Source organism: Canis lupus, chromosome 6 (assembly GCF_011100685.1).
Source record: "Canis lupus familiaris isolate Mischka breed German Shepherd chromosome 6, alternate assembly UU_Cfam_GSD_1.0, whole genome shotgun sequence".
Lineage (NCBI taxonomy): Eukaryota > Metazoa > Chordata > Mammalia > Carnivora > Canidae > Canis > Canis lupus.
In genome coordinates, this window is record NC_049227.1 from 8570313 (window position 1) to 8598033 (window position 27721).

The following is a 27721-nucleotide window of genomic DNA, read 5'->3' on the forward strand; positions in this document are numbered from 1 at the left end:
TTTCTTCTTTGCCATAAGTTAGTGTGGCACCAAGACATGTACTCTGGCCTCAAAGAACTCACAAACCAGGAGCAAAGAGAAATGTAAGCAGCTGGTTGCTGTGCAGTGGGCAAGGTGCTAAGGCTACTGCGAGGAATGTCCAGTCTTTGGAGGAACCAGCTGTGACAAAGCTCAACAACGAACTGCTGGAGGCCTTGGGCAATCATGTCAACAGCTATCACTGACTGAGAACTTTCCAGATGCCAGGTACTGGGCTGGGCATGCCATCTCATTTCATCTTCCCACTGTCGGGGCGGTGGTTATAAGGGAGTCAGAGTGACCTGTAAGTGACCTGTCCAAGCTATGCAGTTAGTAGACAGTAGGACCAGGATTTGTCCAAGACTGAAAACACAACGGGCCTGCTTCCCAGGATTCTTGGCTTTCCAAACTAATTCATGTCAACTACATTTAATTCTCATTGAGGGCTGTAGGAGTGAGCCCCCAGGCTCTAGCCTTCCAGTCTCTTTGTGCCCAGGAGGAGGCTGTGCTGCTGCCTCGCAGCTTCCACAAGTTTTTGGCACAGTATAGATTTCCCAAAGACCCGGGTCTCCCAAAGTAGAGACCAATCTCCTCAGCACACAGGAAGCCGGCAAAAATGCTCAAAGTTTTCCTTAGGGAGTGTGGTTTCAGGGGGTGGGCTGTCCATAGCTCCTTCCTAGAGAATGTGACCGGACTCCTGGAGCCACCGAGCATGAGAGCCATGCGGAGCCCTTGGGCTTGGCTCCGTCTGATCAAGGTCAGCTGGGAAGGCTGTGTGTCACTGAATAGACAAATCTCACACCAGGCAGTACCTTCATGGTTCTTTTTGTAATAGCAAAATATGAAACAAAGCCAGAGAATTTAGGAAATAAATCAAGGAGACTGTGTTGACTCGGTGCAAATCTGACAGGAAGTCCAATGCAGATCACAGCGGAGCGCTGATGGCATTTCTCAGCCAGGGGACATAGTCTTTTATTCTTTTTCCTTCATTTCCTCCCTTCCATCCCTTCTTTTCTTCTTCCTTCTTTTTTTTTTTTTCTCTTTTTCTTTCTCAAATGTATTTCATGATAGAGCAGAAGATGGAAAGGTTAGGACCCACAAAATTTCCCTTCATGGGAGACACAATAAATTTAGGCCAGAAGTCAGAAGCCAGCACGCCAGACTCTTGGTGTCCCAGTTACTACCGCTGCGGTAACAACCATCCTGAGACTCAGCGGCACAAAGCTTTGATTATACACATGGCTTCTGTAGGTCAGCAATCTGGGGCATAGCAGGGACGGCTTGTGTCTGCTCCGTGATGTTGCGGACACAGCCGGGAAGCCTCAGATGGCGAAGGGCGATTTGATGCCTGGCGGCCAGAATCATCTGGAGGTGTTCAGTCCCATGACAGAAGCCGCTGGGGTGGCCTGGAGTTTGGACTCAGCAGGGTCCGCCAGTGGCGGCATCACGTGTGGCCTCCCCGTGGGGCCTGGTTCCTCATAGCACGGCAGCTTCAGGATGGTTGGATTCCTCACATGGTGATGGAGGGACCCAAAATAACAAGTGTCCCAGGTGACAAGACAGAAGCTTCTTGGCCTTTTACTACCTATCCTTGGATGTCACATGATCTCACTTCTGCTACTCTCTGCTGGTTGAAGCAGGCATGCCTCTGCCCTGACCCCAGGGGAAGGGGGCAAAGACACCCTTTTTCGATGAAAGGATAGTCAGAAAATGTACACCATCTTTTGAAACCACCATACTTGGGACTGTCCCCAAACTGTGTCCTCACCACCATCCAACTTGGAGCTATCCCCAACACCACTGACCCAGCCTCAAGTCTCCAGAGAAAGGCTAAGAAGACACTGGGAACATTTGGGCCAACTGTTGTAAAGTACCAAAAGGGGGAGAAGAGCCTATGAAGGTGCCTACCACCAAATTTGCTGGATCCCATTAATATCTTACTGAGGTCATTTTGTTCAACAAATACTTCCTCAGCATCTGCTTTGCTATATTCCAAGGGGGCAAGGCTCTTAAGACAACAACTCCAAGGAGCTTATGAGCTCATAGCTTCCAATCAATTTAGAGCAGACATGGGTCTAAGAAGCTTTACCACCACATGAGAATTACAGCATCTGGGGGCCCCTGGGTGGCTCAGTCGGTTAAGCGTCTTTTGCACGGGTCATGATCTCAGGGTCCTGGCATTGAGTCCCACATCAGGTCCCCTGCTCAGCGGGAAGCCTGCTTCTCCCTCTCCCTCTGTCCCCCACCCCCACTTGTGCTTGCTCTCTCTCAGATAAATAAAATCTTAAAAAAAAAAAAAAAAGAATTACAGCACCCAGAACCACCTAGAACAGAGGCCTCTATATCATGAATTCCCTCATGCTTCCCAGAAATTTCTGGGTTTTCTCTGCTACTAATAATTTCACACACCACAGCCCATTACAGCCTCATTGGAACAGCTGCTCCTTAGCCTGGCAGCACCAAGGACAAGGGATGACCTCTCCCTTGGGTTAAGCTCCAGAGGACGAAGGCAGGGGTGGCTCCTTCCACAATAGCATTCTGCACCTTGTCCCCAAAGCTCACTCCACTTCTCTGTCACCCAGTCCTGGCTATCCTCAGATGATATCAACTCAGAAGAACTAGAGAAACAAAAAACAAAATTAAATGCACTCAATCAATCAATCACCAAAAAATGACATCAAGCAGCAGCCAAGAAATGCAGAGACATGGGTGTGGTAGGTGAATGGGACCAAAATCTTCCTTGGTCAGGGAACTCAGACAGGCAGACAGTGGGAGGGGTGACTGACATATAGAAGGAAAAGCCACAGGGCAGTGAGGACAGGAGACCTATGACCCTCAGCCCCAAAACACATGTGACCAAACAGGCAGGCTCCTCCTCGCATGAAACCTTTTATTACAACAGCACACTGAGGGCCCAGCCCACTTCCCTGCAAACAGTCCCTGGGAGTAAGACTGGTCTTCCTCGGTACGTAGGACACAGCTTCGTTGGGCGCGGGAACGGCTCCTCTCTTGGTCCATGGGAGTACCTCTCCCTTTGGCCAAGCCCTCTCTGAGGCTGGGGTGATTGTTGCACCGAAGGCCTTCTCCTCTGGGGACCCTCAGGCTCACACAGTCCACTTCAGGCACCTGCAGGTAGAGGAAGCCCAGGATGAGGCAAGGTTCTGGGAGGCCTGAGGGGATGTAAGGGAGACGATGTCTCCCGGGGGCCGGGGGAAGGTTCTGAGTTCACCTGGTCTCCTGGTGGGTGCCCAGACAGCGCACAGTGCAGTACCGAGCACCACAGCTGACGCACGTATACGGGGAGGGGAAGCCGCAGACAGCACAGAAGGGGCGCTGGGGCCGGGAGGGGGGTCCCGCACAGGCTGTCAGGTAGTTGGGGCCCTCGGCCACACTCAGGTTCTGCAGAGACAAGAGGAGGGCTCCAGAACTCCTCAGCCACCCACATAACAGGCACCTGCTCAGGACAAGGACCACTGTGGGCTCATTCCCTCCTTGTGGGGCCCTCCCAGGCCCTGGGCCAGCCCCCCTCACCTGCTCCTCCAGCAAGGCCTGAAAGTTCTTTCGGAAGCGAAGTTTAAAATGATCACCTCGAGTTTTCTTCTTCTTCTTTCCTACGGAGGAAGGGCAATTCCAGTTTACCCTTGAATGCCAAGGGCGTTAGGGGCACCGACCTCCTCCACGCAGTCAAAAAATCTGTGTATAACTTTCAACTCCCTACAAAACAACTTCAGATAGTCTACTGTTGACCAGAAGCCTACTGATAGCACAAGGGTGGTTAACACAGATTTTACACATTGTATGTATTACACGCTGTATTCTTCCAACAAGGCTAGAGAAAACCAACGATTAAGAAAACCATAAGGAGGGGATCCCTGGGTGGCGCAGCGGTTTGGCGCCTGCCTTTGGCCCAGGGCGCGATCCTGGAGACCCGGGATCGAATCCCACGTCGGGCTCCCGGTGCATGGAGCCTGCTTCTCCCTCCGCCTATGTCTCTGCCTCTCTTTCTCTCTCTCTTTGTGTGACTATCATAAATAAATAAAAATAAAAAAAAAAAAAGAAAGAAAACCATAAGGGACAGAAAACACCTTTACAGGACAGGACTGTAAAAAACCCACAAACAAGGGGACCCATGCAGTTCAAACCTGTATTGTTCAAAGGTGAACTGCAGCTACTTGGCACATGCCAAGAAAGACACCATCTTTCTCTGTGCCATTGTTCCCAACACCCACATGTCCACTCCCTGCCCACCTGCTCCCCTGGGTTCCGAGCTGGCCTCTCTCTACCCAGTGTGTCCCTCCCTTCACTTCTCCAGCCTGCACCTACATGCATTGCAAGCTCCCCTAAGGCTTTGTGTCCCAGCTGGAGGGGCTCTGGGAGCTCAGCACCTCCATGTTCTGTATTCTCAATCTGCTAGAGGCAGTGGAGGCAGAGAGGGGAGGGAGGCTGGCTCACAGTCACAGGAGCCAGTCCCTGGCAGAGCCAGTCGGGCTCCTGGGTCATCTGCCCAACCCCCAGCCCGAAGCCCCGGGGCAGGCTCCTCCCCCTTCCTCTGCCCTGCGTCCCCAGGCCCGGCCCCGCCCTTCCCCCCTCCCGCCTCCTCCTCCACCCGCCTCACCCGTGTCTGCATCATCATCAAACTGAGGCAGCCTTTTGCCAAGCTGGGGGAGTCCTGCGTGGGGGTCGTCCTGGAAGTTGTCATTCTCCAAGGCCTCGAGCTGCCGGTTGATGCGGCGCTGTCGGGCAGCCCGGTCCAGAACCCGCCGCTGTCCAGGATCCTGGGAGCGAACTGGATGGAGCAGAGCCAGAGAGTTGTGGGGGCACAGGAGAGAAGCTGGGGCGTCCCCAGCCTTTCTTCCCAATTCCCAGACCCAACCAATGAAATGCCTCCTGGAGACCTCTCACTGCTGGCAGAAGTCACACAACCGTGCAGATGGGGACCATTGTACACTCTGGGCTTCCAGTCTTCAGTGGACCTTAACGCCCCCACCTTCATACTCAGCAATCCCATTTCCTGCAGAAAGGACACTGGCCACCCACATGTAGAGAAAGACGCTCATCTTTCAGCCCACCCTCAAACATAATTATATGGGCACCTGCCTTCCCTCCATTCCAAATGGATACAACACCTCCCCCCCAACTCCTCCCCGACTCCACTGGAGTTCTTTCCTCCCTCCTGCATCTGCAACCCCACAGGTACTTTCCCTTCACTGGAAAACCTGCCAAACTCTCACGTTGACCTTATGTCCCTGTGACTCATCTTTGAGAGAATGGTCCATGGGATGTTTCATTTCTTCCCCTCCCATTTACTCCTCAACCTCCAGCAAACTGACTCCCATTCAGTGCAAACCACTCACAATTGGTGCCAAATTCACTGTGTATTTCTGCAATCTGCCTTTTATGACACCCTGAGACTCTGTCGACTGTTTCCCTCAGGTGGAAAGAATCCCCTCATTTGCTTCCTTGACATGGCTTCAGGTTTTCCTTATGGTTATAGGCTCTCAGTGAATATGTGTTTAATAAAGAAAGAGATATTTTGTGTAGAATTAATAGACCCCAGTGAACGGCTGGAGGGGTTTAAAATGGTGAGGTCAGCAAGTGACTTCCTGCAGTCGACTAAACAGCCAACAGTTGTGGAGCTAAGGAGAAAGTTCAGGATTAAGAGAACCACTTTTGGAGTCATTTGCATCTGGGTGAGAGAGCCCTGTGTTTGGGTTTGAAATCCCAGGAAGAGTGAAAAGATTGAGACAGAGATGGGGACAGCCCTCTCCTTAAGGGGGTGACAGCAGGCCACGTGAGAGGCTTAGAAGAGTAGCCAGAGATGGCTCTGCTGATGCTGTAGCTCAAAATAGAATCTTCCCATCCAAGTCTGCTTCTCCCGCTGTGCACTGTTTAAGTAAGTGGAACCACTGACACAGACATCCTAAACAAGAAACCTAGGAGTTATTTCAGACCTCTCTCTCTCTCTTTATCAGGGTCTGATCATTCTACATTAAATATCTCTTTATTCACTCAACAAATATTTATTGAGTGCCTGTAACCATAATAATAGCATCAGCACCAGTGGCTAACGCTTACTGGGCATATACTACAAGACAGGCCCTACGCTAAGCACTTTGTGTAAGAGCTTTAACCCTTTATCAACCTTAAGAGAGAGATATCATTATCATCCCCAGATCACTGAAGTTCAAAGGCTAAGAAGCATGTCCAAAGCTCACATAGCTTGGTCAGAATTCAAACCCAGAACTGCTCAGCTCTGGATCTCTGCATATTGCCTCTCTTCCAAGTGCCCAGCAGTGCCCTAGGCTCTGGGAACACATGAGCTTACAGTCAGGTGGGGAATGCCAATGATCAAACAAACAAGCAGAGTACAGCATAGAATATGCTATGCAAGGAAGTACAAAGTATGACAGAGCACATGTCAGAAACACCTAACTTGGCCTTGGGGTAGTCAAGATTCTCCAGAGTAAAGATTAGGTTGAGATCTGACCTAGAAGAAGAATAGAAGTTAGAAGAATAGAAGAATAGAAGTTAGCTTGGTTGAGGTTGGTGGAAAGGTATGTCAGGTCTTCATACCAGCACGAGAGAAAGCCTGGATGGGAGACGGAGGTGCCTTCAATAAATTGTAAAAAGTTCAAGTAGGGCTGCTATCTAAAGTATATACTGTGCGGATATAAAGTCAGGCTGACCATTAAGTCTTACCTTTAAGTATCTAAAGGAATTTTGATTTGGGGATTTACATTTTTAAAAAATATTTTATTTATTTATTCATGAGACACACAGAGAGAGAGAGAGAGAGAGAGGCAGAGACACAGGCAGAGGGAGAAGCAGGCTCCATGCAGGGAGCCCAAGGTGGGACTCAATTCACGGGCTCCAAGGTCATGCACTGTGCCGAAGGCAAGCACCAAACCGCTGAGCCACCCAAGGATCCCCGGATTTGGGGATTTACCGTGTGAATAATGGAAATCTGGCAAAGAGTTTTAAGAAAGGACTGACATGATTGGATTGACTGCAGTCAATCTGGCAGGGTGTTCCACCCACATATCTCTTTATGTCTACAACGCCATCGCTCCCTAACTGGCCTTCCAGCCTCTACACCTGCCCGGTACAATAAGGTAGCCACGGGATCCCTGGGTGGCGCAGCGGTTTAGCGCCTGCCTTTGGCCCAGGGCGCGATCCTGGAGACCAGGGATCGAATCCCACATCGGGCTCTCGGTGCATGGAGCCTGCTTCTCCCTCTGCCTGTGTCTCTGCTTCTCTCTGTGTCTCTCATGAATAAATAAACAAAAGATAAATCTGTTTCGGTCACGCCCCTGCCTTAAAAGGGCCTGTTGATGGTTCTCCACTGCCCTCTCCATAGAATTCAAACTCTCCAGCGATGTACGGAATGCCTTTCAAGTGCACCTTTCCGCAGCCTCCAGACGCTCACTATTCCCCCGCAAGCCCCCAAATGTGCACTTGGCTTCCTGAGCGACTTGCTTTTTCTCGCTTTCCTGCCTTTGCACTCGAGGTTCACGCTGCCGGGAATGAGGCTCAGCGCGCCCGTACTGAGCGAAACCGTGACTCGACTTTTAGGATTCAGCAGCTCAAACTTTTTTCTCCCTCCAAGCCTTCCCGGTCCCCTCCGTCCCAGGAGCAGGGTTAGGTGCCACTCCTCCCCGCGCCCAGGAGCTGTGCACCCCTCTGCCGCCGCACATATCGCCCTGAAATGCAGCGGTGGGCCTGCACGTCTGTCCCCGTCCCCGAGAGCCCGCTTCTCGACGGTGATAGAGAACTTTTTCTCTTTCCATCCCCGGCACTGGCACGGAGCATGCCAGGTCTGAGGGGCTACCCCGACGCCAGGACCCGAGGACCGGGGAAGGGCTTTGAGACTAATAACTGAGTGCGAACATCAGAGGCCAGGGTCTGGGAAGAGGTAGGAGGCCAACCGCCGGGGGCTCACATACCCGAAGTTTTCTTCTCCACCATTTCCACAACACACCTGACGGAAGAGCTTACTGCGCACGCGCGCTAAACCATCCCGTGGATGGGGATGACATCACTTCCGGTAGCGCGTGCTGTTTGCGCGTGCGCAGAACGATCCCAGAGGGCATACCACTGCGTCCACGCGTTACGTGGTGTTGCCTAGGAGACGAGAAAGCTTTCCGCCATATTTTATAGGGGCAAAACCACTTCCGGCCTGAGTGTGGTTGTGTATTTTGTGGGACCCCTTGAAATGGATCACCTTAAAGAGGTGGTGCCGGTGGTCCTTTGAGAAATGTCATTTTCCTTTCGTCCTTCTGAAGATGCCATCATCACAAAGGCTGCCCCTGGAGCTTCTCTCCGGGGCGGCTGAGGCGAGGGGCTGGACTTCCAAAGAAAGTGGGCAGGCTCGAGTGGGCAAGCCGAGAGGCCCCGGGGACCGTCTGCGGAAACCTCGCCCCCCAGCGCCGCTGGGGCCGCAGACTCCTCGGCCTTCGCCCCTCTGGCCGCCCGCTCCTGCACTCGTCCCGGCTCCCCGCGCCCCCCCACCCGCCGCCGTGCTCTCCCCGCCTTCCGTCCCGCCGCTCCGGGCAGGGCTGTGGCAAAGACCCGCCTCCGCATCCCGCCCGGCCTGCAGGGGGTCACTTCCCCTCTCCGGGTTTCAGCTTCCTCGCGTGTCAGGCGGCGCTGGGCCCGGCTGGCTCTGGCCAGAGTCCTCGGCTCGGGAGAGCCGGCCCGAGCCGCCGCCCCTCCCCCGCCTCCCGCCGGGCGCCCCCTCCGCGGGCTCCGCGCAGCCGGCGCGCTCACGCCCGGGGACAATCCGAGCCTTGTCTGCGGCGCCGGCTCTCGAGTTTTCAGCAGCCTCGGGCTACGCCTTTTTTTCCAGGGCGGCGCCCACACCCCGCTCCTCCTCGGGGCCGGCCGCCCTGCGGCCCCGGCCGCGCTGCCCAGAACCCCTCCCCAGAGCTGGGATCCGGGCGCACAGCCCCAGCGCCCCGCGGGCCTGTGTGCCGTCTGCGCCGGCTCCCCGCCATGGCCTCCTCCGGCCCGGGACTCCGGCTCCTCCTGGGGCTCCTACTGCTGCTGCCGCCGCCGCCTGCTACCTCGGCCTCCGACCGTCCCCGGGGCGGCGACCCGGTCAACCCAGGTGAGAGCCCCGGGAACGCCGGGTGGGTGGTGCCAAGTCTGCGTGCCCGCCCGGGGGCCGGGGTGGGGGACGAGGTCTGGAGGGGGTGCCGGCCTCTTCCACGCCCCGCGCCCTCCACTCGGCCAATCCCGCGGCCCCTCGCCCACTCCCCACCCTGAGCCGGGATTTCCAGCCTCCCCACGTGAACGGACCCCGAATTCCTGGGTCACTCCCATCCGCTCTCAACTGGGGCCCAGGTTCCCCTGGTTGGGCCGAGTTTAAGAAGGAATTGGAAAAAAGCGAAGGACTGGAGCAGAGTCGTAGGGAGGCGAAGGGGGTGGGCGGTGAGCGGGGCGAGTGGGTCCTGAGCACCAATTCCGGCTGGTGACAGAGAAGCTGCTGGTGATCACGGTGGCCACAGCCGAGACGGAAGGATACCGGCGTTTCCTGTGGTCGGCGGAGTTCTTCAACTACACTGTGCGGGTGAGAGGAATGCCCTCCTTCGCCCACCCCAGGGGTGGGCAGAGGGCTGTCCGGGGCCCCACGGTGAGCCTGGTCGGGAGGGCCCAGCTGGCCGACTGAGCCCCTCCTGGCATGGCGGGTCTTCCCCACAGACCCTGGGCCTGGGAGAGGAGTGGCGAGGGGGTGATGTGGCCCGAACGGTTGGTGGAGGACAGAAGGTCAGGTGGCTAAAGAAGGAGATGGAGAAATATGCAGACCGGGAGGATATGGTCATCATGTTCGTGGACAGGTGAAGAAGGGGCTGCTGAAGGGGAGGAGAAGAAGGGGCAGGCAGGAGGCAGAGGGCGGGGGTCAGGATACTGAGGTTCCTGCTGTCCTGTCGTGCCCTCTTCCTCTCCCAGCTACGATGTGATTCTGGCTGGCAGCCCCGCAGAGCTGCTGAAGAAGTTCGTTCAGAGTGGCAGTCGCCTGCTCTTCTCCGCTGAGGGCTTCTGCTGGCCCGAGTGGGGGCTGGCCGAGCAGTACCCTGAGGTGGGCACAGGGAAGCGCTTCCTCAACTCTGGTGGTGAGTGGCAGAGCACCTGAGGCAGAGGGAAAAGAGTGGTGGGACATATGGAGGGGCATATGGAGTGTTCCAGGTGCTGAGGGCCAGAGAGGGAGTGGGACTGGGCCCTGGGGCCTTGAGAGTCCTGGAGTCAGCACCTGCTCACCCATCCCCTGCAGGATTCATTGGCTTTGCCCCCACCATCCACAAAGTGGTCCGCCAGTGGAAGTACAAGGATGACGATGACGACCAGCTGTTCTATACTCGGCTCTACCTGGACCCAGGGCTGAGGGTAGGGAAGGCTGGAGGGGGGCTGTCCAGCCTCCAGCTGAAGGGGAGAGGAGAGGGTAGGACTTTTGGGAGGATGTAAAAGGAGTGGGAAGTGCTGGCCTACCTCCCTGCATAGTGACCTGCCCCATCTCATCCCATCTAGGAAAAACTCAGCCTCAATCTGGATCATAAATCTCGGATCTTTCAGAACCTCAATGGGGCTTTAGGTGAGAACAAAGGGCTCTACTTCTGTCATTTTATTTAGCCCTTCAAAGGGAAGGTCTGGGCTTACCCCCTGTTACAGGGAGGAAAGTGCCTCTCTGAGGGACTGGTGACTTACCTAGGAACTCCCCCAGGGTGGCCAGAGCCTGGTCAGAACCCTCGGGAGAGAGAAAGAACCCTACCCTAGAGCCACAGTCCTTCATCCTCTAGAGAAGCCCCCCCAGGTTCCCCCACCCAACCGCATCCCATACTTAGAAGCATCATTGCTTGGCAGCTTTGAGAGGAAAGGAGTGTAAAGCAGAGCCTTTCTTCCCCAGATGAGGTGGTTTTAAAGTTTGATCGGAATCGTGTGCGGATCCGGAATGTGGCCTACGACACACTTCCTGTTGTGGTCCACGGGAATGGTCCTACTAAGGTGCTCCAATGGCTTATACCCTCCACCCCTGCCCCTACCTACCTCTAGCCCTTCCAAGCCTGTCCTCCCTAACCCCACCAGCAGCAGAGGTGCTGGGAGAGGTGCTAAGTGTCCATCTCTCCCCTTCCTGCCCTGTCCCCTGCCTGTCCACCTGACCTCCCTCACCTCTGCTGCTGGACTCCTTGGCTTCTACCTCTTACTGCCTCTCCCAACAGCTCCAGCTGAATTACCTGGGAAACTATGTTCCTAATGGCTGGACTCCTCAGGGAGGCTGTGGGTTCTGTGGCCGGGACCGGAGGACACTCCCGGGGGGGCAGGTGAGGAGGGGTGCTAGGGTGCTGCAGGACCAGGCATCAAGGCAGAGGGCACAGGGAGAGCCTGCTGGGCAGCAGTGCATGGGGAGCTCCTGGGGATTCCCAACCTGCCAGGGTGGTAGAGGACACACTGGTCTGGGGGCCTGGACTCCTCTGAGCCCCGTCATGTCGTCATGTTGTATCTTCCAGCCTCCCCCCCGGGTGCTTCTGGCTGTGTTTGTAGAACAACCTACCCCATTCCTGCCCCGCTTCCTGCAGCGGCTGCTGCTCCTGGACTACCCCCCTGACAGGGTCACCCTGTTCCTGCATAACAACGTGAGACACTCTGACAGCCTCTCCCTTGTGCACCCTCCCAAGGAACTCTGCCCCTACCTGGTCTGGAACTCCCACCCCCCACCCCCACCCGGACTCCTTCCTTACATCCTTTCCATCCACCTCCTTGCCCCTCCTGTCCCTCAGGCACCATTTTTCCTACCCTCTCTAACCCCTCTCTCCCATCTCCAGGAGGTGTACCATGAGCCCCACATCGCAGACTCCTGGCCCCAGCTCCAGGACCACTTCTCAGCTGTGAAGCTGGTGGGACCAGAGGAGGCCCTGACACCAGGCGAGGCCAGGGACATGGCCATGTGAGTGAGCACTGGGTGGGGAGGATGGTCAAGGGTGAAGGGGTGCTCCATGTAGCATGGAGCCTATGCTCAGCCTCCACAGGGGCACCCTCCCAGCCAGGAGAACCTGGGGTCCTGGGGAAGCAAGCACAGCACCCCCCAGCACCCCCAGCCTTCCTCTTCTCCTCTTGCTGGTGCTTCTACCCACTTTCTTGCTCTCCTCGACAGGTGGGGGAGTTCTTCCACTTACCACACAGTCCCTTCCTTCCCCCACCTGCTCCTGTTTCAGCTCAAGTGTTCGTTGATCTATCACCTCCAGGGACAGTTGTCGGCAGGACCCAGAGTGTGAATTCTACTTCAGCCTGGACGCTGATGCCGTCATCACCAACCCTCAGACACTGCGCATCCTCATTGAAGAGAACAGGTCACTTGCCCCACTCAGCCAGAGGGCCCCCAAATAGTCTCCTGGGAGCCCCCACCTCCTTCCTGGGGCCCAGGGCTCACCTCTGCCTGTCCACAGGAAGGTGATAGCACCCATGCTGTCCCGCCACGGGAAGCTGTGGTCCAACTTCTGGGGAGCCCTGAGCCCCGATGAGTACTACGCTCGCTCGGAGGACTATGTGGAGCTGGTACAGCGGAAGCGAGTGTGAGTCCTGCCGGAGGGCTGCAAACCCTCTTGTCTGGCCTTGGGGAGGAGACCATAAACACCTGCATGCTCCCCCGTTTCCCTGCTCTCGGGGGTCCAGAGTGGCCACCAGTCAGAAGTGCCACCCCTGCAGAGTTGGGGCTGACTATGGAGCAGACTGAGGTGTTGTGACTAGCAGTGCTTAGCAGGGAAGCGATGGGACCTTTTGGCCTGGAGGGTGGGGTGCCCTGAAGGAAGGGGTTCCTGGGTTGAACCGGGCAGAATTTGGGGGAGAGGGCCACCCACTGATCTGACCCCAGCGTGGGTGCCTCCAGGGGCGTGTGGAATGTGCCCTATATATCCCAGGCATACGTGATCCGTGGTGAGACCCTGAGGACAGAGCTGCCCCAGAGGGAGGTGTTCTCAGGCAGTGACACCGACCCAGACATGGCCTTCTGTAAGAGCCTGCGGGATAAGGTGAGTGGGGCCTGGGCGCCCAAAGCTGAGGTGCAGAGAAGCAGCCACCCATGTCTCCTCACACCCTCCCCCCCCACTCCAGGGCATCTTCCTCCACCTTAGTAATCAGCACGAGTTTGGCCGCCTCCTGGCCACTTCCCGGTATGACACAGACCATCTGCACCCGGACCTCTGGCAGATCTTCGACAACCCCCTGGTGAGAGCCAACTGCTTGCTCAGAGAATGGGACATGCCCTCCACTCTGGGAGGATGCAGGCACCTGGACACATGTGCAAGCGCTTGCTCCCAAGTTCAGCAACTGTGTGGGGAGAGGTGGTGGTGGTTGTGGTACTGGGGCTTCCTGAGTGGGAGCTGAGGGAGTGAAGAGGGCACCCATGGAGGTGTGTACCCCTCCCTCTCCCTCAGGATTGGAAGGAGCAGTACATTCATGAGAACTACAGCCGGGCCCTTGAAGGGGAGGGGCTCGTGGAACAGGTGAGCCCCATGTAGGACCCCTGACCCCCTGAGTCGCCTGCCTGGATTAGTCATTTTCAAACCGACTTCTCTTGGGTGTCTGAGGGTTTTCTGCTTAGGCAGATAAAGGTGGAGGCCCAGCAGATAGGCCTTCGGCTCCCCACCCTGCCACTGATCAGAGCAATCCTCTCTTGTTGTCGGGCTTATTGGTATTATGGGTGGCATGACAGTTTTGTAAAGCCCCGGCAGCCATATGCCATTTGTACTTTTTCCGGTGCCACACCTGCCTTCCATGGCCCAGCCTTTCCTGGCTAGCCCCCATGTTCAGAGTCCCAATCCCCAAGCTTCTCCCATCTCCTGGCTTCCTTTTCTGTTCCCTGCTTTTTTATTTATTTTATTTTATTTTATTTTATTTTATTTTATTTTATTTTATATTTATCTATTTATTTATTTATTATTTTATTTATTTTTTATTTTATTTTATTTTATTTATTTTATTTTATTTATTTTATTATTTTATTTATTTTATCTTATTTTATTTTATTTATGAGAGACACAGAAAGAGAGAGAAGCAAATAGGCAGAGAAAGAAGCAGGATTTCTGTGGGGAGCCCGATGTGGGACTCAATCCCGGAACCCCGGGATCACGACCTGAGCTGAAGGCAGACGCTCAACTGCTGAGCCACCCAGGCATCCCTGCTCCCTGCCTTTACTCCCCTCGGTTGGCTGCTTTGCTCCCCAAGAGGTCTGCAAGCATCTCCCCGCCCTGTTCTTGCCCTGTCTGTCCTCAGCCGTGCCCAGATGTGTACTGGTTCCCCCTGCTGTCCGACCAGATGTGTGACGAACTGGTGGAGGAAATGGAGCACTATGGCCAGTGGTCAGGAGGCCGGCATGAGGTGAGAGGGGCTGGGGCAGGGAGGACTCCCCACCCCCTGGGGCAGGGAAGGTGCAGCTGTGATGAAGGGAAATGGAATCATGAGAGTCGGAGCAGGGTGGGGCCCCCAGAGTGCTGGGGACCCAGGGGGGGCACAACTGCATGCATGCATTCATTCAGAAACTCCTTACCAGGCAGGCAGGTCTGCGACACCCACCACTGAACTGGGCGCTCTGGTGTAGAGCACTTGCTTGAGCCCTGCCCTCCTGCACCTCACCTGCTATAGGCAATAGCAGGAGCCCTGCTCCTGAAGGTTGTGATGGGCAGCCCAGATGCTGTAGGAGTCACAGGAGGGGCCCTTGGCCTGGACGTGGGGGGTGACCAAGGGGCTTCCCAGAAGAGGTACCATCTTCAGGGTGAGTTAGAGGGAGTCAGGTAGAGTGGTCGAGGCTCCTAAATGCACGTCACACAAGCTTTCGGGCCTCAGAGCAGGGGGGAGCGGCTGGCATGGCCCTATTTGGGCTCAGTGCCCACTGCCCACAGGACTCAAGGCTGGCTGGAGGCTACGAGAATGTGCCCACTGTGGACATCCATATGAAGCAGGTGGGCTATGAAGACCAGTGGCTGCAGCTATTGAGGACGTACGTGGGCCCCATGACAGAGAGCCTGTTCCCAGGCTACCACACCAAGGTGAGCTGCCACCCCTGCCTCCTCCCACACCCCAGTTCTGGCTGGAAGTCTGCACATGGTGCTCCTTCAGCTCCTGTAGCATCTGGAGTCCTGAGGGAAGGGATACCACTGGATGGCAGCCCCCCGGGGAGTTCGCAGGATACCCCCAAGGGCCAAGATCCCTGCAGCCCTCCTCCCCTCCTCCCACTGGGTTGAGGCTTCACCTCCTCAGAAGCGCCCCCGCCCACCCTGTGACCTCACGGCCATCCCTCCCACCTCTTCTCTCGTGCCCCCCACAGACCCGGGCAGTGATGAACTTTGTGGTCCGTTACCGGCCAGATGAGCAGCCCTCTTTGCGGCCCCATCACGACTCATCCACCTTCACTCTCAACGTGGCCCTCAACCACAAGGGCCTGGATTATGAGGTGAGCCCCGAGTGCCCTCCCCCGTCAGGGCACCAGCAGGGCCTCTCCACACACGCACATACACACTTGAGCCCTGGGCCTCCTGACAACCCCTACACACCCTCAGGCACCTGTCCCTGGCCTGTCCTCTTCTTGGTTCCAGTTACTTCGCCTGCACCACCTCCCGGACCTCTTTCAGGCTGTGTGCCTTGCCACCACCCCCCCACCCCAGCCCACCCCAGTGCCTCTCTTGTATGCTGACACCCCAAGCCCCCCATCCAGCCTCTCACCCTCCTGTGCCCCCCGCCCCCCATCTACTGATTTGCCCACTTCCATTCCTCCGTTTCTTCCAGGGAGGTGGCTGTCGCTTCTTGCGCTATGACTGCATAGTCTCATCCCCACGGAAGGGCTGGGGGCTCCTGCACCCCGGCCGTCTCACCCACTACCACGAGGGGCTGCCCACTACTCGGGGCACTCGCTACATCATGGTGTCCTTTGTCGATCCCTGACACTCAACCACTCTGCCAAACCTTCGCTGCCGCTGTGCCTTCCTGCACCCCCCTCCTTGGAAGGGGGTCTGTCTGGCGCCTCCTTTCCTGAGCGGATGTTCAGTGTGCCTGGGACTGAATGTGTCGCCTCCCCACCCCAACACACGGCCCTCTCAGGAAGCTCCTGGAGCCCCCATGCCCCTCCCCATGGTCCCCAAAGGTTCCTGGGGAGAAGGCTTCTGGGGGCTCCCCATACAATAAATTATTGTTTCTCAGCCTCCCTCCCATAAAGGAGGATTTGTAACTCTTGAGTCTGTGTATGTCTTTCACCTCCCTACTGAGCCTGAATCCCTCCTGCCACCAGAGCGGAAGGAGTTACCCCACAGAAAAAGAACAGAGGGGAGAAGGCAGAAGCGGATGGTAGAGCAGTGTGGGAACCTGGAAGCTTCCCTGGGTCCCATTTCTGGAGGTAGGGGTAGCATGGGGAGCCTGAGAAGGGCCAGGCCCCAAGGACTTCACTTAGATTTAGGTGGAAGCCTACCCCCACTCTCCCGCCAGACCCAGCCTCTTCTCCCTGACTCTCTTGTCACTTGAGGGCATCTGTGGGATGTCAGAGCCCTGTGCGGGGCTCTGGGGCCAGTGCAAAGGGAAGGAAGGCCCCCTGGAAGCATGTGTTCTAAGGGGACACAGGAGGCTTCTAGGACTCCAGCTTTTGGTTAGGGAGGATCAGGAAAGCCCTAGAGAGTCATCCCAAGAAAGCTTCCTGGAAGAGGAGAATGTGAAGCAGCCTTGAAAAAGAGGCGAGACCTCCTGAGAGCTGATGTGGCCTCCAGCCTCTGCAAACAGGTGCCCTGGGGACTGCAGGCCATGTTCCTTTAGCTTGGTCCTTTCCAGTTCCTTTTCCAGCCTACCTTGCTGGGTTTCTCTCCCAACTGGTCCCTTGCAGAAGCCTTTTGAAAACCAAATGGCCTGTTCTTGGATCCCAGGGCACTTCTCACCTCCGACACCTAACTTGCCATCCACGCCTTCCTCCCTACTGCCTGGACTCCCAGGAGAACCTCCTCTATGAAGCCTTCCTTCATAGACTGTAGACTGAGCATCTCTCTGGCCTGTGTGTCTCACCTGGGTCTCCCTGCAGGTGGAAGTGGGCTGATCAGGGACAGGAGAAAATACCTCCTTGGCGGGTGGCAACCCACATGAGAGTGAAGCGGGAGACAGGGATAGAAAGGGGGTGCCAGCCTGAGCAGCACTGGACGCTGGCTCCTCCTGTCTCCTACGACCCACCATTCATTTACTGAGTGCTCCCAGCTGCTGGGCATCTGTCACAAGGGCTCTGCTTATGAGAGCAACAGCTGTCTTCTCATTGCTCACAGCTGGGCCAGAAAATTGCCATGAAGGAGGGAAAGTATTTTATGCCAGGAGAGCATGTGACAGAGGCACCTAATGGGGTGTGTGTCAGTCTTACCTAGAGAAATGACGTTCCCTGACCCCAAGACGGTACTGGCTTCACAGCTCTGGCCAGTGTCAGGAGGGCCGTGGTGATGGGAGGACCAACCCCAGTTTACTTGAAGGGTATCCTCTTGGGCTCACCAATCCCTGACCATTCTCCAAAAGCCCCTCCTTCTGGACTGTGTCCCCACAGAGGCCTAAGCTACTCCTTAGGGGCCAGACCAGAGCAGCTAAAGAGTTTTCTAGCTGTTCTCACTCATGGGGGGGGGGGAGCCCTGCCATTCATGGTACACACCATGCTGGCAACACCCCACCTTCCCAGACCTCTGCCAGCTGGCTACTTGGCTACTTGGAGGTCCTGACTTCCACATGGTGCAACCACCTGCCTCACTCCCAGGCTCCTGGCCACACCCCTGGGCATTTCTGTTTGGTCCTGTGTGTCACAGCCCCTTGAGTTCCAGCAGTGGTTAACCCTTCCTTGCTGGGGCTCACAAGGGTACAGGGTGTTCAGATCAGCAAAGAGGGAGGACACAGGAGCAGAACCAGGGCCAAGAGTCAGGGCCAGCAGATTGGACCACAATGAGTGTACTCAAGAGCCCATGGTGACCTCTGTGGGTGACCCCTGTGGACCCCTCCACAGTATGCTGGCCTCCTCCAGCTGCCTCCACTGGGGTCTTCAAGTGGTTGCTGTCCTGCAATGGGTCTTCTTCTTGAGGCTAGGTAAGGCCCAGCACATGGCGCTCTGCTTCCCAACTGCCAGGAGGGAGGCAGGACAGGGATCTCTGGAGGCTCCTGAGGAAATAAGAAGGAATTAGCTGGGACAGGAGGGCCTGAAGCCATGGAACAGGGAAGAGGGAGCAGCAGAGGGGGATAACTGGGGATGGAATGCCTGGGTCCCGAGTCTTCTCCTGTCCACCTCCAGCCCAGGTGTGCTGGCACTTCTAAGCCAGGCGAGCTTGCTCCTTGCGGTCCTCTACTTGGTCTGGCTCTACAGAGACAAGGACACGCGGAGGGCAGGAGGCTGCCACTCTGCCTGGGGCCACAGCTAGGCCATCTGGAGATGTTTCTGAGATTACTTCTCTGTCTCGGTGAGGGCACCGGGAATGGTGTGCTGAGTGGGGGCAAGGCTTTGGAAGAGACTTCTCTGGTCACCCTCAAAAGTCTAATCTCACCGCCAGAGTGGGGGAGGTTCCCTGTGCCCCCAGCTGGTTAAAATCGCAGAACTGGATACTTCCTGCAACTACCTCTTTGGCTTCCACCCTCACAGGGTCCTGGTCATCTTTGGCAACTTCTGCACTGAGGCCACAGGCTTCTCCAGCCTCTTCCCTGGCCTCTGGTCTCACCGGCCTTGTTGGTTCCACCTCCCTCTCTTCCGGGACTACATCCTGTGTGAGGGGGAGGGGTGGGGAGAACTGCCTCAGGACCCTCAGTCCCTGCTGTGTTGCCCCTACCTCCCTAGGGGGCAGGTGGAGGCTCCTGGTCCCAGCTCTACCTTCCTGGTGCCCTCCTCCCCCTTTTCTCAAAAGCCCAGGCATCAGGCCCCCTCTGCACTCCCCCAGGTTTATTGTCCTCTGACAGGGACAGTGCTGCCTCTCTCCGGTCCTGTCCGGGCCTGGGGGCGGCCGGGTGGCCCTGCTGGCCCTGGGAGGGCCCCTGGAAGCGCTGGAAGCAAAACCCGGCGCGCTGTTTTGCGGATCCGGAATCAGAAGAGATTTGTCCAGCTGGCACCGGGACACGGGTGAGGAAGCCGCCGTGTCCGGGTAGCACCGGCTCGGCCTAACTTGGGGAGGAGCGCGGCCCGCCCCAGGAACCTGGAATCAGGCGCGCCCCTGCTTCCCCAGGGCCTCCCCGGTGCCTGTCTTCTCTTTCGGGAAGAGCGAGCTCTTCCAGCCGTTCGCGAACCCTCCGGACCCTTGGGCCTCCTTCTGCCCTTCCGGGCGCGCCCATCCACCCGGTCCGGGAGTCCCAGCCTCTGCCCCCTCGGCTCCCCTGCGCGCACCAGCTCCGCAGCGCTCGGGCCAGCGCGCTCCCCGCGCCGGGCGGGGAACCGGCGGCTGCTGGCCACGCCTGGCCACACCGGCCTCACCCTCTTTGACAACCTCCCAGGCCCTGAACTCTGTCCGAGACGGTCGCGCCGTTGGGCAGGAAGGGGCCGGGCGGGGCCGGGGATCCCGTTCTGCGCGCAGTGAGGCCCCCACCCCGCGAAGCCCGCGGCCCGGCCGAGCGGAGGTGACCGCTCTGCGCGCGCTCTAAGTGGCGCGGCTCACGCGGCTGTTCCGGGAGCGCAAGGCGCGCGCCGGCCTCCCGGGCCACCCGCACCTCCCCCGTACGCGGGGCACAGCCCCGATCCTCCCGCCCCCGCGGCGACTGGGGGCGGGCAGGGAAATTAAACGTGGGACCAGAGCTGGCAGCGTGTGCGTGTTTGTGCGCAGCCGTGTCCCTGAGGTGCCGACACTCCCGGGGACCTGCACACGGAGCCGGGGCGCGCACCAGGGGCCTGCCCGGCCACGCTGGGTATGCCGTGGTCTCAGCTGGGACCCGGTTGGCGGGAGCTCCTGCTTCTTCTGAGCCCCCCTCCACATCGGTTTCTGGGCCACCGATGCCCCACACCCCTCACACACACCCTGCCGCAACCCAGCTCCGCCCAGCGACCAGCCCAAACTGACGCAGGCAGTTCAAAGATCCTTCTGGGGCCCCAGATCCAAGGACCTCCCTACACCTCCCTATCCACACTCGGCAACACACCTGCAGGCCCCGGAGGCGTGGAGCGTTTGGTCGCTCCAGCAAGAAAGCCTTCACTCCGTGCCCAAACCTTCGTCGTTTGCGCTCCAGGCCCTGGAACCCCACTGGCGGAGGGGAGCGCCCCACCATGAAAACCACGCAGAAACAGTGGCTAGAAGCCTTAAGCGTCTCCTATTACGTGTTCACTTTCCTCTTCATGGGTGAGACGCCTGGTGCGCCGAGGGTCCGCCTGGGGAGCAGGGACTGCGGGGACGCAGGCTGGGCTGGGGCCCCACTTGCCTGTATAGGGGAGGGCTAAGGGAGCTGGAGAGCAGCAGAGGGCCAGAGGTCAGGCTGGAGCCGGCAGGATGCACACCAGCAATGGGAGGGGCGGGGGGAGGGGAGTGGGGGTGGGGGTGGCACAAGGTGGTGCCGGTTGGAATGACCCAGCTTCAAAAACTCATGCGTTTTGCTTTCTCAACTTTCACCCAGGCCTTTTCTTCTCCCTTCTTGTCCTCTTCCTCCTCTTCACTTCATTCTGGTCCATCTCTGTTCTCTACTTGGTGTGGCTCTTCCTGGACTGGGACACACCCAACCAAGGTGAGTGTGGCTGGACATGCACCCAGGGAGCAGAGATGGGGGGCCAGTGCCTCCAGAGATTCTTCCACCCATCTCTCTGCCCCAAGGTGGGAGGTGCTTTGAGTGCAACAGGAGCTGTACCATTTGGAAACACTTGAAGGATTATTTTCCTATTAAGGTGACAGGTCACCCTCCACAGAGACTCTCTGTCCCCTCTCTCTCCCCAGCCCCCCACCCCTGCTCACCCCTGCCCTTGGCGGGGGCGGGGGGCTAAACTCCGACAAGAATACACATGGGACAGGGGTGGAGTGGTGTTCCAGAGTAGGCCCTCTGTGCTGTTGACCCTATTTGAGGACCTTGAACTCTGAAGTTGGTTGGGGTGGAGGGCAACTCTTTTCAGCTGGTGTCCTGCCTTCCGTGCCTCTTTCCCTTCAACCTGCCCAACACCCTGAAGCTGGTGAAGACAGCAGAGCTTCCCCCTGACCGGAACTATGTTGTGGGTTGTCACCCACATGGGATCATGTGCATGGGAACCTTCTGCAATTTCTTCACGGAGGCCAACAACTTCTCCAAGCAGTTCCCGGGGATTCAGACATCACCCGTAACACTGGCCTTTCTCTTGCACCTCCCAGTCTATCGTGACTACCTCATGTACCTTGGTAAGCCTCAAGCTGAGTGGGAGGAGGGCCCGTTGCTACCCTCCCCCCACACCAGACTGCCTCCCACCCACCCAACACAGGGACCTGGCCTGAACATTGGCCTGGCTCACAGTGGGCATCAGTGCATGGCTTTGGAGCGAGTGTCCTGCATCCTTGTTGGGAAAGGCATTAGAGGTCACACTGCCAGTGGCATGGGGAGCAGGTGTGGGAGGAATGGGGTGTGGATCCCCCTGAATGGCAGGTGAGGGACTAGGCAGCCCAGGAGGGGGTGGTGACTGCTCCCTACCTCCTCATGTACGCAGGACTGTGTTCTGTGAACCGCCGGAGCCTGGACTTTATTTTGTCCAAGCCCCAGCCCGGGCAGGCGGTAGCCATCGTAGTTGGGGGTGCCCACGAGTCCCTGTTTGCGATCCCAGGGATGCACTGCCTCGTTCTCCGGAACCGCAAAGGCTTCGTGCGCCTGGCACTGAGGCACGGGTGAGTGGGGTGTGGTGCCCAGCCTGGGGCTGCTGCGGATGATCAGAACTTCACATTGTGTCTAGGGGTCCACATTCTTTGTCCCTGCACACGCAGGTTCCTGTAGCTGGGCCCCTATGTCCCCAGAGCCCACACTGTGCCCTGTATCCACAGGGCCCTCATGTCAACACTTGAGTGCTTTCTCTGCACCAAGCACTGGGCCCACTTTTGCCAGGCTTCTTCCCTCTCTGAAAGAGGCAGGAGCATAGTGCAAGTAGCAGGACCTTATGCTCAGAAGCCCTGGGGATTTCTGATGCCACCTCAAAGGCAAGACCTTGGACATGTTTTTTTGCCTGTGAGACAAGACTAATACTATGCTATGATGTTGCAGTTGCAAAGACCAGATGAGAAAATATATACAGTTGTCCCTTGAGCAACACCGGTTTGAACTATACAGGTCCTTTATACAGGGATTTTTTTTTTTTTTTTTACAGTATAGACTTTAAATGTATTTTCTCTTCCTGATGATTTCCTTTCTACTTTTTAAAAAATATTTTATTGATTTATTTATTTTAGAGAGAGAGAGTGCATGTGTGAGCAGGGGGAGGGGCAAAGAATCTCAGGTCGACTCTGCACTGAGCACAGAGTCCAGCGTGGGGCTCAGTTCCTCAAACCTGAGATCATGACCTGAGCCAAAATCAACAGTTGGGTTCTTGGTCAACCAAGCCACCCTGGTGCCCCCTGATGATTTTCTTTCTTTTTTCCTTTCTTCCTTCTTTTATTTCTTTCTTTCTTTCTTCCTTCTTTTTAAGATTTTAATTTAATTAAAATAATTTGGGACGCCTGGGTGGCTCAGCGGTTGACCATCTGTCTATGGCTCAGGGCATGATCCTAGAGGCCCAGGATTGAATCCCACATCAGGCTCCCTGCATGGAGCCTGTGTCTTTGCCTCTCTTTCTCTCTCTCTGTGTGTGTCTCTCATAAATAAAATCTTTAAAAAAAAAAATTGTGAGTCCAGGGGCACCTGTGTCTCAGTTGGTTTGGCATCTGCCTTTGTTTTGGCTCAGGTCATGATCCTGGGGTCCTGGGATCAAGCCCCACATCAGGCTCCCTGCTCAGTGGGGAGTCTGTTTCTCCCTCTCGTTCTGCCCCTTCCCCACTGCTCCGTGCTCTCTCTCTCTCAAATAAATAAATAAAATCTAAAAAAAAAAAAAAAAAAAAATCTTAAAAAAAAAAAAGAAGAAGAAGAAGCATTGTGAGTCTTTTCATCTTTCTTTGTCATTTGCTTGAAAACAAGGCCTTGGGAAGAGGAATCTATCTGTAGGTGTGGGGAGGGATTTTCAGTCCGTCTTGGGGCGCTGCACAAGCCACTGACCTGACCATCCTTCTCTCTCGTTGTCTGTTCCCAGAGCTTCCCTGGTACCTGTGTACTCCTTTGGGGAGAATGATATCTTCAATTTTAAGGCTTTTCCCACAAACTCCTGGCAGTATCTGTGCCAGATCACCATCAAGAAGATCATGAAATTTTCTCCTTGCATCTTCTGGGGCCGCGGACTCTTCTCAGCTGACTCCTGGGGTTTACTGCCCTTCGCCAAGCCTATCACCACTGTGGGTGAGTACCTCCAAGGAAGAAAGCTGCTGTCAGCTGTGCGGGCAGCACAACCCTCCCCACCCCTCTCATCTCTGTCTCCCTTCTCCCTGCAGTGGGCCGCCCCATCCCTGTGCCACAGCGCCTCAACCCCACTGAGGAGGAAGTTGACCACTATCACATGCTCTACATGGAGGCTCTAGAGCAACTGTTTGAGGAACACAAGGAAAGCTGTGGTGTCCCAGCCTCTACTCACCTCATCTTTAAATAGCCCTGGCTTTGCCATTCCCCCAGCCCTGAGGCCCTGAGGAGGCTGTCAGAGCACCCACTGCCAGGCGTCAGTGCTCCAATAAAAGCTCCTTCTCTCTCCCCACTACTTTGTAGAGTCAGATGCCTGTGGAGCTCCAGCTCCTGCTCTGGGGGTAAGCAGGCCCAGGCATACTCTGCCCTCATCTTCCTGCACTGCAAAGCTGCTGCTTTGGACTGGGGATCAGAACCCTGATTCCAACAACCTCCTCCCAGCAAGCCTTAATTCTGCTGCATTACCTTGCATAAGTCTCTTTTCCTTGCTGAGCCCTTTCTCCCTCTGTGAACGAAGGCATCTGCTTCCCTAAGCGCTGTAGGGCCTCAGGATTGAGTTGAGGAGGTCGGCTCTGCAGAGGGGTAGGTCTGCAGGGTAAGCTGGAGAAGATAGCTGAGCTTGCTCAAGGATCCCTGGCTGTATGGGGAGTGGAATGATCTTTGATAGTAGAAAAGATAGTATTAGTCCATAGCTTACTACTGCACCCCATCTCCATCCTTTATGTCCCCTTGTGGCTGGAAGATGAATGAAACAGGGACCTATGTCCCCAGAGCCCACACTGTGCCCTGGAACAGCAGTAAGCCCTACTGCAAACCCAGCATCAGGTCAACATTAATCTATCTGCTCAGTAAGCATGGGACTCTTGTGATGATTGCGGAATTAATATTTAAGGGCTTAGAACACAGTTTGGCAAAATATTGTCATCCTCATCACAGACATGGTGTCTGTCCAACGAGAGGGTAAAACTGGACAGTCTAAGGGTCCTCATCGGGTCATATGACCCTCATGGGTCATATCGTCCCCCTGACTACATCAGTCCTATTTACTGACTGGATTTCCATCTGTATCCAGGACTTCAGAACAACTTGTTGAAATGTAATTGGAATGCAACTATACTAGTCTCCCACTGTCTTCTCAAATATATTCCATGGAAGAATTTCTTTCTTGTTCCTGGATGAAAATCTGAGCAGTCCTGTGACTGCTTAGGTGGCATGTTATTCATTCACCCAGGTTGGTACATAGACTTGTAGCTTGGGTAGTAATCCACACTCTGGTCTTCATCCAAGGGTAGGAATCTTCCATCTCCAGCCAGGGCAGCAAGTGAGCTGCCCGCTTGACCAGAAGAGGTGGGAGGTGGGGGAGGGGGGAAGGGGGGGTGGAGCATAAAGGGGGTAGGGTTGACCTATTTCCTCCCCCTCCCTTACTAGCTGCTGTGACTGAACCCCTCAGGATTGGAGTGTGGGGCAAAGGAGGGGAAAAATGATCCCAAATGTTCTTGATGATATCGGTAAGATAGCTTCGTGTTCCCTGCACCTCCAGACCTCCCAAGCTGATTCCTTTTTTTCATGGGGGCTCTCCTGGATTCCCTTTTAAGTTCTTCTGTCTCACCATCTATCCCTGGTTTTCTGCCCATGCACTTGACATAGGATTTCTCCTTAGGAATTCCCATTGCTTTTCTAGGCTGGAAGTAGAGAGAGGGATTGAAACACCCAGCCCCAGCCTGGAACATTCTTAGCTTGGATACCACCAGAGTATAGCCGGGGCTCAATGCAGCTACTTGTCCTTCCTTCTTTCCTGGATGGGAGCTTCTAGTCAGCTACTGTCTGGTCTAATGAGACTTCTCTGGCGGGTACATCCCCCAAATGCTGGAGCATACCAAACTCTTTGAGTCTTGCAACCTTTGTCACTGATCTTGTGGAGGTAATAAGCCTTGCCCTCCGGGGGTAGGACTCGCAGAGACCTGAAGGCCTACGCCCGCCCCCACCACTCTCCTATGTGTACAAACTGTGATCCTTGTTGAGAGTCAGGGACCTGAGAGTCACTTCTTAATCATTTGCTTGGAAAATGTGGTTTTGCTTGTTGCATGTGGTCTGGTCAGGCCCCTTTTGGAATGCAGGACCTGCTTGTTGGAACTTCATGCCTCAGCCCAAACTTGGGGCGGTGGGGGGGGGGCAGGGCACATGTGTTTTTCTCTAGATTATTTTCTTGGGATTGTGCTTAAGCCTCAGACCAAGGGGCCGGTCCCTTCCAGTTCTAGACTCCAGGTCCTAGGTCCTCGCAGAGAAATATGCCACACTGCTGACAGGGTGATGATGGCCATTTATTGGAAACAGGAATAGGACAGAGTTGGAAGGCAAATATTTCAAGGAGAAGCTTGACACAGAACCTGAATTTGAGGCCCCAAAGTGGGTCCAAGAGGCATTTCTGAACTGTACGGGAGCAGCAGGGATGAGTCTGCTGATTGGCACCCAACACTGAGCCACATACTTGGCTTTGAGTCCAGCTCTGCCAGCTACCGATCATGACCTTGGTCAAGCCTGCTGAATCTTTCCAAGCCTCAGTTCCTCCTGGTAACATTGGACTACCTACTTCAGAGTTGTGGGGTTTTAAAACTTTCTATTGAAATACCACACAGACAAGCACACAAATCATAAGGGCATAGCTCAAATTTTCACCAACTGAACAGACACAGGGCTTTTCTGGGAAGCGAATGAGATGCATCCAAACTCACAGGACAGCTGCACAGATGTCTTTGTGTTGAGGTTGAGCAAAACTGTCACCTGTCAGCGTCCCATCTTTCTGAGGCAGGGGCGGGGGGCACAATTCAGCCCTCAACAGGTGCCTTTTAAAAATTCACAAAGAGTCCTCTCTGCACCCACCCAGAGATGGTCTTCTGTGCAAATCATATTGGGTGGTGGTGAGCATTTGCCATGGTATATTTTCTTGGGGGAGCACACGTGGCAGGTGCACAAATAGAATAACAGAGATCTCTAGACGGTCCGGAAGGGTCTATTGTATTTTCAAGAGGCCTGGGCCCCAGAACCATTAATGAACATCACCATGCCATTCCTCCTCCATGTAGCTTAATGATAAGCCCCAACACTGTGATTTCTCCTCCTGATCTGGATGAGTCTACCTTATGAATATATGAACTGAAGAAGCCTTGGGAATTCAGATTACTGCCTCTTCTAGCTTTTTCCTCCCCTTTCATTCTCCCTGTGGCCACCAGAGGGCTGTCTCTACTCACAAGGCAGATATGTCACTGGGGCTTAAACCCCTTCCCAGCTGGCCAGCCCCTGCCTACAAGATGAGTACAACCCAGAACTGCTTGTTCTTGTGAAGCTGGCTGTTGCTTTGGGCTTTGCTCAGGCTGTCCACTGCTGCTGGTAGGACCTGGCCCTTCTTTATCCTCTGGAGGGAATTTTAACCAACTGAACCACCCAGGTGCCCTTGGTAGGATTTCAGTCTTGAGCATCAGTGCCCGGTAAGATTCCAACAAGACAACTACATCTGAGGTTTTGATGGAAGAACACAGTCCTTCCCAAAAAAGTACAACCTGACCCTTAGGAAGAAATTTAATGGGAGCCACATATATGATTTAAGCTTTTCTACTGGTAAGCACTTCAAAAAGATAAAGAGAAAATGGTGGGATTAGTTTTAATAATATTTTTATTTGGCCCAATATATCTAAAATATTCTTTCAATATGTAATCTATATAAAAATAGTAATGAGAGGGACACCTGGGGTGTGCCTTTGGCTCAGGTCGTGATCCTGGGATCGTGGATTGAGTCCTGCATCTGGCTCCCCACAGGGAGCCTGTTTCTCCCTCTGCCTATGTCTCTGTGTCTCTTATGAATAAATAAACAAAATCTTAAAAAAAAAAACAGTATGAGATATTTTACATGCTTTCTTTTTGGACTAAGTCCTTGAAATCTGGCTTCTACTTCTACTTTGAACATATTTCAATTTAGATGCTAAACATCCATAGGAAATATATGATCCATATTTAGAGTTTACAAAATTCTCAAGTGCAAAGGTAGGTTCATGAGTGAAAAAGTAGTTCTGAACATACTTGAAAGCTTTTCAGAGATGCCTGCCTGGCTCAGTGGGTAGAGCATCAGACTCTTGATCTTGGGGTTTTGTGTTTGAGCCTCATGTTGGGCATAAAGGTTACTTCAAAATAAAATCTTTTTCTAAAAAAGTTTTCCAATAACTAGATCAATGATCTATTTTAAAATTTAATTCAAGTTAAATGAAATAAA

The 27721-nt window shown here is 55.1% G+C and overlaps 3 protein-coding genes across 4 annotated transcripts; 2 read left to right on the top strand and 1 right to left on the bottom strand.

Moving 5' to 3' along the window:
* Positions 1-2888: 2888 nt before the first annotated feature.
* Positions 2889-8109, bottom strand: ZNHIT1 (zinc finger HIT-type containing 1). The gene is made up of 5 exons (XM_038539210.1): positions 7962-8109; positions 4634-4804; positions 3550-3629; positions 3248-3417; positions 2889-3144 (listed from the first exon to the last, which is right to left on the bottom strand). Exons 1-5 carry the CDS (start codon positions 7981-7983, stop codon positions 3123-3125), a joined length of 465 nt encoding a protein of 154 aa, XP_038395138.1. The 5' UTR covers positions 7984-8109; the 3' UTR covers positions 2889-3122.
* A 671-nt stretch (positions 8110-8780) lies between these two features.
* PLOD3 (procollagen-lysine,2-oxoglutarate 5-dioxygenase 3) lies at positions 8781-16228 on the top strand. The gene is made up of 19 exons (XM_038539208.1): positions 8781-9124; positions 9495-9586; positions 9718-9854; positions 9967-10130; positions 10289-10401; positions 10543-10606; positions 10919-11016; positions 11232-11333; positions 11520-11645; positions 11835-11956; positions 12255-12359; positions 12456-12581; positions 12896-13037; positions 13120-13233; positions 13443-13511; positions 14281-14385; positions 14907-15053; positions 15332-15457; positions 15790-16228. The coding sequence occupies exons 1-19, from the start codon at positions 9010-9012 to the stop codon at positions 15943-15945; spliced, it is 2223 nt and encodes a 740-aa protein (XP_038395136.1). The 5' UTR covers positions 8781-9009; the 3' UTR covers positions 15946-16228.
* Positions 16229-20025: 3797 nt separating this feature from the next.
* MOGAT3 (monoacylglycerol O-acyltransferase 3) lies at positions 20026-23752 on the top strand. Of its 2 annotated transcripts, none has more exons than XM_038538853.1 (7): positions 20026-20315; positions 20587-20694; positions 20781-20851; positions 21128-21332; positions 21749-21809; positions 23198-23400; positions 23493-23752. In XM_038538853.1, the coding sequence occupies exons 1-7, from the start codon at positions 20243-20245 to the stop codon at positions 23645-23647; spliced, it is 876 nt and encodes a 291-aa protein (XP_038394781.1). In that variant the 5' UTR covers positions 20026-20242; the 3' UTR covers positions 23648-23752. The 2 variants fall into 2 exon arrangements, with proteins under 2 accessions (XP_038394781.1, XP_038394780.1); XM_038538852.1 differs by having other exon boundaries at positions 20045-20315; positions 21635-21809.
* Positions 23753-27721: the final 3969 nt, after the last annotated feature.

What these genes read in the sequence shown, in the direction of transcription:
- MOGAT3 (XM_038538852.1), top strand. Translation starts at nt 20,243, where the DNA reads ATGAAAACCACGCAGAAACAGTGGCTAGAAGCCTTAAGCGTCTCCTAT. An exon ending in AGGATTATTTTCCTATTAAG is followed by an intron (nt 20,852 to 21,127) that starts GTGACAGGTCAC and finishes AACACCCTGAAG; the next exon opens with CTGGTGAAGACAGCAGAGCT. An exon ending in CAAGCCTATCACCACTGTGG is followed by an intron (nt 23,401 to 23,492) that starts GTGAGTACCTCC and finishes TTCTCCCTGCAG; the next exon opens with TGGGCCGCCCCATCCCTGTG.
- PLOD3 (XM_038539208.1), top strand. Translation starts at nt 9,010, where the DNA reads ATGGCCTCCTCCGGCCCGGGACTCCGGCTCCTCCTGGGGCTCCTACTG. An exon ending in GAGGCCAGGGACATGGCCAT is followed by an intron (nt 11,957 to 12,254) that starts GTGAGTGAGCAC and finishes TATCACCTCCAG; the next exon opens with GGACAGTTGTCGGCAGGACC. An exon ending in AGATCTTCGACAACCCCCTG is followed by an intron (nt 13,234 to 13,442) that starts GTGAGAGCCAAC and finishes CCTCTCCCTCAG; the next exon opens with GATTGGAAGGAGCAGTACAT.
- ZNHIT1 (XM_038539210.1), bottom strand. Translation starts at nt 7,983, where the DNA reads ATGGTGGAGAAGAAAACTTCGG. An exon ending in GGTGGAGAAGAAAACTTCGG is followed by an intron (nt 4,805 to 7,961) that starts GTATGTGAGCCC and finishes TGCTCCATCCAG; the next exon opens with TTCGCTCCCAGGATCCTGGA. An exon ending in TGATGATGATGCAGACACGG is followed by an intron (nt 3,630 to 4,633) that starts GTGAGGCGGGTG and finishes CTTCCTCCGTAG; the next exon opens with GAAAGAAGAAGAAGAAAACT.